This window comes from Clavelina lepadiformis, chromosome 1 (assembly GCF_947623445.1).
Source record: "Clavelina lepadiformis chromosome 1, kaClaLepa1.1, whole genome shotgun sequence".
Lineage (NCBI taxonomy): Eukaryota > Metazoa > Chordata > Ascidiacea > Aplousobranchia > Clavelinidae > Clavelina > Clavelina lepadiformis.
This window is the reverse complement of record NC_135240.1, coordinates 22,557,343-22,569,603: the sequence shown is the minus strand read 5'-3', so window position 1 is coordinate 22,569,603 and position 12,261 is coordinate 22,557,343. Positions and strand designations below refer to the sequence as shown.

The following is a 12,261-nucleotide window of genomic DNA, read 5'->3' as shown; positions in this document are numbered from 1 at the left end:
TGTTGTATTTCTTGTTCGGAATATTAACGTTTTCTGGCCATTCATTAAAAAACAAGACTAATTAAACTTTGTTTCCATGTATATTAAGTCACAAAACTGAGTGCCCACGAATTGTAAATGCAAGCTGCCAACGGGGGCCACTTAACCCACCACGAAAAAATTAAGCTCACGCCTTATTTCACCCTGGCTTTACGTATCTTGAACTATCTGAAAGCATCTACGGTGATTAACAACATGGCATGGGCGATCGTTGATAAATGAATTTTCCAATCAACGACAAATTTTTATATTTCACACCACAAACCAAGCAGGAGGTCGATCATGTTGGCTAATTTAATATCCGATCAAGTACATCGTATATTTGCAGGATATAAGATTAGGCTCGTAAAATTATTTTTGGAAGCGTGTTTATGGGTTAATTACAGTTCCGTTTGGCGAATGGAAGGGATGTTTTCCTTTCGTTTCCAAAAGTAGACAAATGCATTTAGCCTCAATTTCCAATCCCCGAAAGTCATCACCGCACAAACGACATTTACCACCAAGTTCACGTTGTACAAGAGGTGGGACATAAAAGGTTGGCTCGTGAATGAGGCCAGAATTGTTACCGTTATGTCCGAAAGTATGCAGATAACTGTGGCGGTGGCTAGACGCTTTATCACCGGCATGATGTTTCTTGCGTTCCTGGGCATCACGATTCCAGAGGCAGAGTAATATCGAACAAGTGGATACACCATGAGAACCACGAGGATAATCTGGTGAAGGATGGTCCAAATGGAGAGAAGAACAGCTTTCAGCCAGAAGGGGATTCCGAGGTCGATGCGTTCGCATCCGGTAGAAGATGCGAAGTGATTGCTGGTGAGAGCAAATGTTAAAATGTTGCATGTCAGAGCAATTATTATGAGGGCGAACGCACTCCAGCTAAGGTTTATGAGGTATTTTGACCGCAAAGACCGCCGCATCGCTGGATGAGCGTAGAAACGTCTTTGTCTTTCCCAAAACAGCATATAAGTCGCGGCGTTGCTGAAACCGTAAGAGAAAATAATTACAAAAAAACACACCCGGCAAGCCACGCTATATTTCCAACCAAGGTGCACTTCGAAAAGTGCAACCGAACATCTTATAACCATAAACACAAGCGCAGTTACGAAAAGTAGTCGAATACGAGGAGGATTTCTATTGCCAAAACTGTTATCGTTTGCAGGCGGCTGCTTAGATGAGGCGTTAGTCGCGCGGAGCACACCGGATGCATTGGTAGAATTTGCTGCGACAGAATACACTGATGAAATATTGTTCTCTTCACTTAAAGCTGAAACATTTGTCGTTCTGGAGCGTGTCTGCTGAAAAGCGTTGAGAGCTCTGCTTGCAAACCGCTCGCGTAGAAGACACGATAGGCATATGTACAACGATATCATAAATATCAGCGCCGAAAATATTTGATATGCAATCCATTCTGAGCTAAGATACTCGAAGGTATGGGTGGTATTATTCGACATAACCCAATTAATTCTACAGTCAAGTCGGAAGCATTTCACCTATAAAAGAAAATTTTGTGAGCTACTGTATGTCATTCATAGCACACAGCTACTCATACAGTATACCACTTTTGGCAAAGATTAAAGCATATATCATGTTTGTCAATGAGTATTGATTAAATTTCGACATATCATAGAGCTTAGTTGATTTAAATAACCTGTTCTCATTCCTGTAAAACCAACTTTTAACTCTTTCTGGCCTCTACGGAAAAAGTGAAAAGTACTTGGCCCTTATTTTCTACTCAAAACATAATTTTGATATTCTTTCTTAGCGCTATGCACAACATTGACAAGTCGGAAATAATCTATTTTAGTTTAGAAACAAATACCTGTACTATCTATGTCAAAAATGACTATAAACACGAGCAAAATGAAAGCAGTTCAACGTCATCTTTCCGTGCTTGTAAGTGGAACATATTATAAGCGCTTTGTGTCGTACTTTCGGAGTTATCGTACGTATGTATTGAATTTTTTCGGTATTATGCTTTCCATATCTTTGGTAGGCTGTTACAAAAACATTTTTTGCGCTCTAGAAGGTCACTTTGCGGAAACTCAGGTAACGTTGCTCTAAAAGACAAAAGACAAGATAAAATCTTGTGTGACACGTTCAAATACCGGAGCTAACCTTTTAAATAATTTATGTCTGATAAAGTGAATAAAAGAAGGTCAATTGTCTGTATAGTATAGTTGTTTCCAAGCTTATTAGACCTTACATTATTTGCCTTAAATATAAATTTTATATCTATCACTTACCTGAGCTCCAGGATAAGTTAAAGTCGTTGTAAGGAATGTACCGACGAAGCATTGCCATCAATTTTTGTTGGTTAGCATTGCACAAGCAACCACCGGCCAAAAATAACTAATGCAAAAGATTTCTTGCTAGCAAAATACAATTGGGCCCAACAAATTTGTTAAACTAAACACTATCTGTTTGATTAATAGCAAAGCCTTAACAGGTTTAACTAAACAACTTTAATTTAACTATAGTAGGTACACACAAGATGCAACCAAAAAAATACAAAAAGATCACCAACAAACAGACGGAGAGAGGAAGCTAGTATTCAACCCATTTGAGATTGTGACGAAATACTTTGATTGATTTAAACGCCAATACTCACCTATCGCTCTACAATACTTGCAAAATATGTTAACACTTTTGCAGACGGTAGGCCCACACTTTTTGCAACTTTTGCACGGTAGACTAAATACCAAACCTAGCACGTACTGTACAAGACAGTTAAGCTAAGTGTTAACCAATAAAAACCCTAAGCATTCTGGTCCATACCAAACAGTTGCAGCCGTTGGTCAAATGGTCAATTTTATTATCGTGGAGCAGAGCTTGAGGCATATCCATGCTGAAACGTTATTTCAATACCCAGAAATAAACTTGCAATTACAAAACATGGTTGATAAAATTTATGTTTCCACAATGCAATAGGTAGGCTAATACTTAGCCTATTACAATATATTATTCAAAAACAAGTGAATATGTGCTATCATTCGTTACAATAGCAATTTGACTTAACTTGATATAAAAAGACCTTAATTTTGTTTAAACAGTGAATTTTTATAGTTACTTGCAAGGATATAACCCCAAGAATCAATAATGCAAACAGTGCAATGGTTTGCCCTTTAGCGCCATCATCGCCTCATGACCTAGCTATAGGCAAAAGTATGGGAAGTTGATTGAACAAAACAGGGGTGACGCCTAAGTTGTGAAAAGTCAAATCATGTTTACATGTATGTGTAATTCTTTTTGGATGAAACCTTTCAAAAATCTTCAACTAACGCCTTAACATAAACTTTAAATCTTTACAACTATTAAAACGATTTCTGCATATTTTTGGCTAGCTTATTTTGCTAACTATGGATGCTATAAAAAAGATACTATTACATGAGAAACGCCATATCGTATATCTAAATTTGTTGCTTGTAAGTTACGAAAGAATTTGTATAAAAGAGAATACTATGCTGCTTCTAATAATAAGCAATAAAAATGGAAATGTATACGCGATAAAACTAGCATCTTCAACTCACCTTCTTTCGGACGCTTTTCATGACGTCATGAACCGGTTTGACATGTCAACGTGGTTGGTTTTAGCGTTTCTAACGACAACCGTAGCCGCGCCGTTTTACGAAAATGACAAAATCTCGGAAGCAGTAGGCCTCAGGAAAGGAACAAGCTGACAAGCAACTACAATACAAAGCATTTGATTGATATCGCACTTTCCTAAAAGTTAGTATGCATAGGAATATTGATGGATTAGCCCATTCCGTTCAACAATCTTTTATCAAACATTTTTCCATTTGGCGTCAAATTTTTCTTGCCACTGTAACTTGCGTAATGCTTGCGGTATACCCATATCCATAACTTTATGTTAAGAGCGCTAGGCTTACCTAAAGCGTAATTGTGGTACCACTCATGGGTTTTCAAGACGTCGTGATGCAACGTGACGCGTTGCATAAAACTGTATAGGCCCTATTTAGAATATTGTTTAACTGTTTTTGAGGATAAAAATGTATTGTATGAAAGCTTTGGTTATTTGCACACCAGGAACTTAGCTGGTAGAATCGTACGAGCAGAGCTGTATACAAGTAATAATTATACTACTCGAATACAAGTACTTAGGTTAAAAAAACAGAGTACAAGTATCAGGCCAGGTGGCAAGTACTCAGCATAGTTAGGCTACTCGAGTACTTCATTATTATATAAAGTTACTGAATAATTCTTTAATTCGTTTGTTACAATTTTTTAACACAGTAAAAATAATGAAAAGGTAATAGAGTAAAAACAAACGAGTCTAGTGCAGAAGTGCACAACCAAATGACGTAATAATTTGAGTACCTTATGGGGTCTAGTATTCAAAGGCATCCTGTAGTTGTGCACTTCTGTGTACTAGACCTGAAAGATTAATATGCAATAACAACTTTCTATAAAAATTCATAAACAAGTACGATACCAACCCGAGTTTTTTAAAAAATAATCAAGTACTAGGAAATTATAGTACTCAAATACCACAAAATCGATATTCGAGTTAAGTACTTCACTCAAGTAAAGCGACTCTGCTTACCAGGATATGTATAAAATGCTACCTAGGCAGGTACAGATGTTATGTGGATTTTTTTACATTTACATATTTTACGATTCCTAACAGATTTAATGTTGTGGATCAAGGAAAGATCTGTGTCAAGAGAAATGGGGGGAGCATCCAGCCTTGTTGGTAACATTCGTGATAAGCTTCTCAAGAACTGGTTTATATTGGGAATTATCACTGTTATCTTGTTAGCACGTGCTAACCCCGGATTTGGGGCCAAAGGAGGTAATAGTTGTGAATTGTGAACAAACTTATGCCATATAAATATACAACTTGTGCTATAACTCACTGTAATAGTTAACATGGTTATTTTTGCTCTGCACATTTAATGGCAAACACTATACTATACGACCGTCACTGCTTTATAGGCCTATAAGCCAAGTCAATTTCGGAGTTATTAAATGATAATAAGATGGGATAGTCTCAAGTAGTTCTATGGAAAATGGTGACATTAAGATTTACTTGTGGCTTTAACACTCTATTCTGCTGGAAGTTGTTTCCATTTCCCTGTGATGTGCGCTGCTTTACAAAAAAACATGTTAAATTTTTGCCACTTTGAATGCAAATACGGCACTGGAATCATACAGCATAGCTATTATTTAAACAACGTTTTTAGTTTATCAATGAAATAAGAAGTTAAATTTTGTATTCTTAACCATATGGGTTGTGGTTGCTAATTGAAAAATGTTTTCATATTGATACTGACATGTTTTGGTGGTTTGTTTATCTTGAGAGTTTAATTGAAATATAGATATATTATGTCATATATGTACATAATTAATTATGCAATGTTGAAATCAGAATTGCTTTAACTCTGAGATATAAATCAAACTTTACAATGGTAAAACTCAATTTAAAAGGAATAGCCTTCATCATTTACTAGAATCTGTGATCCAGATGTAATGCTACTCTCAAAAACTACTATAATTACACTTAAGTCCTAGTCACACTTTTCGATATTGGTAGTCTTTCTTTTGAAACTTTTGAGTGTCATCAGCTTTTTACTGAAAACTACGATAATACTCAAATTTAGCTGCATTATGATGAGTACCAGTATATGCATTAATAAGTTATGTAGAATATTGTAGATACGAGATAGGTAATAGCATAGAAATTTTTACTATATGTCCAGGTACGTAGGCTAGGTAGTATGTTATACATATGTTCTCCTGAAATCTTAAAACATTTCAGATTTAAATATATTTATATCTATAGTGAGACATATCCTACATTATTCAAGTTTTGATGAGTCTTCATCATCGCCTGTTGATGAACATTTAATAAATACTCGTCAATATTTTATTAGCTATTTTAATATTTTCAATTTTTTGCTTTATGTGTAAATTTTAAAATTTAAATGTTTTTATTGCAAATAAATGATTTTTTACCAGGCCTAAATGTTGCTTTTCTGGACGTTTTCATCACCTTCCTAACACAGAACACCCTTTTACTTCGTGTTAGAATAAATAAGCATTAGCCCTTTGCTATATATTTTTTGTTAATTTAAAACAAGTTCATTTCTCTGCTTAATTCGGACAAATCAGCCGTGACCAAAGTGGGTGGCTAAAGCAAAATAGACTGTACTTACAACATCTGAAAACGTTAATGTTCACAAACAACATTATTGAATTTGTAATGCAAATGAATGTGTTGAACTCGTGCTAGTTCCATGATGCCCATTTAAGTCGCTGAAAACTTGTGCTCTACTTTATTTTCTCACTGCTTATTTGATATAGGTCCTTTAAAACCAGAGTTCACAATCAAATATATTGCGGTGTCCACAATATTCTTATTCAGTGGCCTTTCGCTGAAAACAGAAGAACTAAAAAAAGCTTTAATGCAGGTCAGTGTTTACATGTAGTGTTGTAATGCATTAAAAGTATTGGCAGGTGTTTGAGATCTAAAAGAGGAAAGACCGAAACTAATGATTACTGATCTTGGTTTTAATTGTAGTTACAACTTCACGTCTTCATTCAATCCTTCACCCTGTTATTCACTCCTTGTTTTATGTGGACGCTACTTCAATTTTTGTCAAAAACTGCTATCAACGTGTACTTGCTGCAGGGGTAACGTTTAGTTGCTTTTTATTCATTTATTTTATGTATGGTACTAGATCGTCATCTATTGATATATAAAGATCTTGGTAACTGTTTATTAGATATTTTCCACCAAGCCTCGGCGTTTATTTTGCAGATTGCAAGTCGTGAGCTGCATGCCTCCGCCAGTCTCATCAGCTGTTATTTTCACCAAGACAGTTGGAGGAAATGATGCCGCAGCCATTTTTAATTCAGCTTTTGGAAGTTTCCTTGGAATTGTTGTTTCACCGATTTTAGTATTTATATTTGTGAGTGAAAAATAATAGGCAATATTTCCCCAGTTCTGATATGTAACACTATGTCTATTATAAATAATTGGTGTATGATTGGCACTACAGCATATAAACTTCTGTTTTCAAGTTAATGAGTTATGTGATGAAAAAAAATTGTTTTTTATATTTTTTTATTCTTTTAGCTGGGATCATCTTCAAGTGTTCCTTTTATTGATATTTTTTTGAGCTTGTTTGTGACTGTGGTAGTTCCTATCCTCTGTGGACAGGTAAAATAAGACTAGCCAACAAAAAATTTTTTCAAGTGCCAAAGATAGTTTAACGGTTCTAGGGTAACGTTGGGCCGCTGGGTCTGAAAATGACATCCGTTACTTCGAATTGGTTCTATTTTTTAAGATATCATTATATATCATTCGCAGACATATTAGAAATGTCTGATAGTTAATATTCATTCCTTATTTCCCACCAGGTAACAATTTAGTATGTTTATGTTTCGTTGTAACATCCCATTACGTCGGTAGTACAATGTTGAAAACGGTTTTGAGATTTAACATGTTCTAGACTCCATTTTCCATATCACATGATAGTTAGTGATATGTATGTTGTTGTATCGTACATCTTCAGTTTACAAGCGATTTATTCAGCTTTCAGCTTTCAGCTAACTGCGCATTAGGCACTACCAAGCTGTTACCAAGCAGGTGATGGGAGAGCAACAGCGGGTTTATCTTTATGATAGCTATGGTTTCTTTGTGATGCTTATCGCATGTAGGCTACTGTACTCCCTACAGCTACGGTACATCATATTAGATCACGCCAGTATTTTATTTTGTAGCTATATTTTGAGAGACTAGATAATTTTTTTGCCAAAGTCTAATAGCTCTATAGCTAGAGAAAGGAATATCATGATTCTTATTTGAACTCGTACTCAAGTAACTAAAGTTTGGATTTAAGAGATATGAGGAACTTAGTGATCTTGTCAGGGATCTCAACTTATCCAAAGAAGCAGCAGAAATTTTGGCATCTCGACTCACAGAAAAATCTTCCTTAAAAGTGGAGCTTCAATGACATTCTATTGTACCAGAGAAATAGAATTACTTCCGTATTTTAGCAAACAAGAAGAACTTGTTTTCTGCAAATACATCAAAGAGCTTCTACTGTTTGGAGTGCCACAATATAAACCTCAAGAGTGGCATTTATTCATAAACAGTCTGAAAAAAAAGCTTAAAATATGTATTGCTACATAACGGTAACAAGTATGCGTCTCTTCCCCTTGGCCACTCAACAAAACTAAAGGAAGACTACAACACCATCAAAATGGTATTACAGAAACTGACCTATGGCACTCACCAATGGTTAATCTGTATAGACTTGAAAATGTTAAATTTTTTGCCTGCCTAGCAAAGCAGTTGTACAAAATATCCATGTTTCATCTGCTTGTGGGACAGTTGAGCACGTGATGATCACTAGATGCAAAAAAGGTGGCTTTCTAGAGATTCCATAAAAGTTGGTGAAACTAACATCGACAATTAGCCTTTAGTTACCAGAGAGAAAATCATTATTCCACCGATGCATATTAAACTTGGTTTAATGAAGTAGTTTGTGAAAGCCTTGCCTGTAACTGGGGATTGCTTCAACTATATTTGCAAAGCATTTCCTTCTTTGACTATGGAAAAGTTGAAGGCAGGCATTTTTGATGGCCCTCAGATCCGCAATCTCATAAAAGTTCCATGTTTTGTGAAATCTATGGCAGACGGAGAGTACTGCTTGGCAATCGTTTGTCTTAGTCACACAGAACTTTCTCGGAAATCGAAAAGCAGAAAATTACCAGGAGATGGTGGAAGGCATTCTTTGCAAGTTCAAATATTTAGGTTTGAAGACGCGTATCAAGGTTCATTGTCTTTTCAACCACTTAGATCGTTTTCCTGCAATCCTTGGTGATCTAAGTAATGAGCATGGAGAAAGATTCCACCAGGACATTAAAATTATGGAAGAGTGGTAACGGGGCAGGTGCGATGCCCACATGATGGCAGACTACTCTTGGAGCCTCCAATGTGACTCAGGCACATCACATTCTAGGAAGACTTACAAAAGAAAAGTTGTAAACATTGACTAGTTTTTGTTGTAATGTGCGATTGATTATTGTGCTTTAACGGTTTACAAAATGTATTTTGATCAATACTAAAAGCAATGTTTGTGTTTTGAAACAATCTGCATCTACAAAAATTTGTGTTTTTGGTATTGTTGATATTGCCTTATTTTCTAAGATTTTTATCTTAAAACCTGGCTTGCATACAAAAGGCTTTTTGTGGTAAAATTTGCAGTCTTCCATGATATTACATCAAAAATAAAAGACTACTATATGCACATGCTTATAAAGATAGATACAGTATCATACAAGCTGTAACATAAAGAGAGTGCCACTGTAAGAATTTGTGCAATTTTAGCTTTACTTTACTTTTTTAAAACAAAAATATGGAATATCTCAAAAGACTAGAGCCAACTCGGAAAAACCAATGCTATTTTCGGATTCAGTGACATAAAAGTATCCTAAAACCGTTGAAACTTTCTTGGCACAAAAATATGTGTCGGTTAGTGTAATATTTTGTCATTATTGTCTATTACCTGAAAGCTGTTCTAAACATTGTTCGAAGTATGATATTATTCACCTGTGTTTTTTATTTTTTTAAATAGTGCCCCTTAATCATAGAGTCATCACTTTTATGTGTTGGTAATTTTTTTGACCAATTACTTACAATAGCTTTTGTTGAATGCAGATATTACGCCAGTTTATCTATGACTGGTTAGAGAAAGTGAAACCTCCTTTTGGAACAATTGGGAGCTTCATTTTGTTGACCATTATTTACACCACATTTTGTGACACATTTTCAAACAAAGAATTAAATATAGACAAATTCAGTCTAATAGCAGTAGCTGGAACAGGTAAAACATCTTTTTATGCTTAAAAAGAGCAGCACATATTTTTCTGCTGTGATATTTCAATAAATTTATAAAGTTTAATTCTGAGATAAAACTCTGTTGTTATACGTATGTCCTATTTGCATTTTTAATAGATTTATTTTACAAGGTCTATTCATTCTATGTATAAACTTATCAATTTACTTACAAGTTAATACTTTTTGACTGGGGCAGAGATTGTTGTCGCATTTGCATTCTTATGTCTTTTTTAGTGTTTTGTGTTCAAATCTTTCTAATCACCCTTGTATTTCTCATCACAACCCGAGTGAAATGTTTTGGATTTCGTCCCAAGGATACCGTCTGCGCTATGTTTTGTTCCACTCACAAATCCCTTACACTGGGTCTGTATTCTAATATATTTATTGACTTTTATAACAAATTTGGTTAATTGAGTGTCAGTATCTTGTGCATATTTAAATTCTAAGTGTGCATTTTGAATCTGATAGGCATTTGTTTACATTCACAGTTCATTTACTAGAAGTGTTTCTTTTGTAATTATGTGTCCAGGAATTCCCATGATAAAGATAATTTATATGGGCAACGAGTCTCTCTCCTTGATCACGATCCCTCTCCTGATATATCATCCGACTCAGATGTTGCTCGGAGGTTGCATCATGCAGACTGTCAGAGGATGGATGCAGAGAGCAATAAAAACTTCAGAGTTACCGCCGTCGGCCTGACAGATTTATGTTTCAGTTGTGAAATGTTTTAGTATTCAGAATATCACATATATAATATTTATTTACCCCGTTGTTCCTAACCAGTTGCTAACCCCGTTTCCTAACCATCCATCTATCATACCAGCACTGCCGTCTATGCATCGAACCATACTGCGTACAATTCCAAGTTAAGGCAGTCAATCCAAAATTTGGTTTCCTGTATTCCATGGCAGGGAACTTATGTGTACCAAGCGTATATTATTGCGCCAGGCTGTTGTAATAGTTGTGTGTGTGTGTGAAGCTCGTTAGACTATTTATTCAAAGACATTTGTTTGCTTATTTTGTAGCTTTTAGTAGTGTGTATTTGTAATGCATAAGTGAAGCTCTTTGTTGTATTTTATACAGAAATTATCTTTCTATTTATTTTAAATGTCCTGTGCACTTCGTATTAGTGTCTTTAACAAGAATGGTGCTCGAGTAATCTTTTGTAGGTCAAAGCCCATATCGTTTATAGTTGATAACGACAGTTCGACTTATATTCCATATGTCAAGTATAAATTTTTGGGTCTTTTTTTCTGTGCACTGTCTCAAGCCTTTTCTATGGTATTTTTAAAATGTTTCGCATGAAGTGTACTTTGTAGTTGGATTTTGCCAAAAGTAGTAATGTAGCGTCATAATTAACTACAGCAGTTTAATGCGAGCCATTGAAGCCCATCGAACATTATGCTATGCTTTAAAATGTAGATGTAATTGCTGAAATGTAGGAAACTCAAAGCACTTGTATGTTTGTTGAACGTGTTTATTTGCATTGTGTTTAAATGGAAGGAAATACATGTGTTTTTGAATAAAAACAATATATTTTCTGTTTATTACGAAATAATGCGCTAATAGATTAATTTATCTGAAGCTGTCTTACACACAATTTTGAAAATTGTCGAGATCCAATTCCAGTCTCAGGGATTTTTACTTGTCTTACTAAGATTGAATTCGGCGCAGGATAACAAAAGATAAGGATAAAAAAGTAAACATGATCTTTGTTGACTGCTTTCCCTACAAACTACGCGGTTGGTCGACCTTGGAGCAAAGACAAGCACTGATTTGCAGGAAGGAAGTAAGCTGCCTTAAGATGTCGTTTTGCTTCAACACGAGAAAAAATCTGCCAGCGTCACGGTAGTTGGATTCCTGCAGCATGTATATGTCGTAGGTTGCGAGTACGATTCTCGTTGTAGCCATATCCTTTAAGTCAATCGCCAAGCGTATTATTCCATTTTTTTGTAAAGAAGGCTGCTGGTGAGTCGTGACTTGGTTGCAAATTCTCGTAATATGTCGGCTGTGCAAATAATGTACTGTGCATATAATCAAATTAAGCGAAAAACGTCTAGCCTAGGTTACGAGCACGTACACAAGCTCATTGAACATTTTTCAACTAGCACGAATATGTCGTTTGTAACGTATTCGGTCACATGACCGTGGGAAAGAAAATCACCTGATTTATGTGCAAGAAATAAAAATAGGTATTTTCCCATTGGGAATCCCAAGTAATCACGTGACCAAAACAAGAGAAAAGCTTCCTAGGGAATACTATACTATTATAACGTGACAAAAATATTTAATCACGTGATAAGACGTCATTGCCAATTCCAAAAGGCGTTGTCAGAATTGGATGTGGCCGT

At 35.5% G+C, this 12,261-nt stretch overlaps 2 protein-coding genes across 2 annotated transcripts; one reads left to right on the top strand and one right to left on the bottom strand.

Moving 5' to 3' along the window:
• Window positions 1-298: 298 nt before the first annotated feature.
• On the bottom strand, window positions 299-3,675 carry LOC143462936 (uncharacterized). The gene is made up of 3 exons (XM_076961253.1): window positions 3,570-3,675; window positions 2,286-2,391; window positions 299-2,099 (listed from the first exon to the last, which is right to left on the bottom strand). Exon 3 carries the CDS (start codon window positions 1,491-1,493, stop codon window positions 420-422), a length of 1,074 nt encoding a protein of 357 aa, XP_076817368.1. The 5' UTR covers window positions 1,494-2,099; window positions 2,286-2,391; window positions 3,570-3,675; the 3' UTR covers window positions 299-419.
• On the top strand, window positions 3,258-11,451 carry LOC143462924 (sodium/bile acid cotransporter 7-A-like). The gene is made up of 9 exons (XM_076961242.1): window positions 3,258-3,768; window positions 4,688-4,852; window positions 6,364-6,470; window positions 6,581-6,693; window positions 6,821-6,971; window positions 7,139-7,222; window positions 9,728-9,893; window positions 10,142-10,270; window positions 10,437-11,451. The coding sequence occupies exons 2-9, from the start codon at window positions 4,693-4,695 to the stop codon at window positions 10,607-10,609; spliced, it is 1,083 nt and encodes a 360-aa protein (XP_076817357.1). The 5' UTR covers window positions 3,258-3,768; window positions 4,688-4,692; the 3' UTR covers window positions 10,610-11,451.
• The last annotated feature ends 810 nt before the right edge of the window (window positions 11,452-12,261 follow it).

What these genes read in the sequence shown, in the direction of transcription:
- LOC143462936 (XM_076961253.1), bottom strand. Translation starts at nt 1,493, where the DNA reads ATGTCGAATAATACCACCCATACCTTCGAGTATCTTAGCTCAGAATGG.
- LOC143462924 (XM_076961242.1), top strand. Translation starts at nt 4,693, where the DNA reads ATGTTGTGGATCAAGGAAAGATCTGTGTCAAGAGAAATGGGGGGAGCA. An exon ending in CGGATTTGGGGCCAAAGGAG is followed by an intron (nt 4,853 to 6,363) that starts GTAATAGTTGTG and finishes TATTTGATATAG; the next exon opens with GTCCTTTAAAACCAGAGTTC. An exon ending in AACGTGTACTTGCTGCAGGG is followed by an intron (nt 6,694 to 6,820) that starts GTAACGTTTAGT and finishes TTTATTTTGCAG; the next exon opens with ATTGCAAGTCGTGAGCTGCA.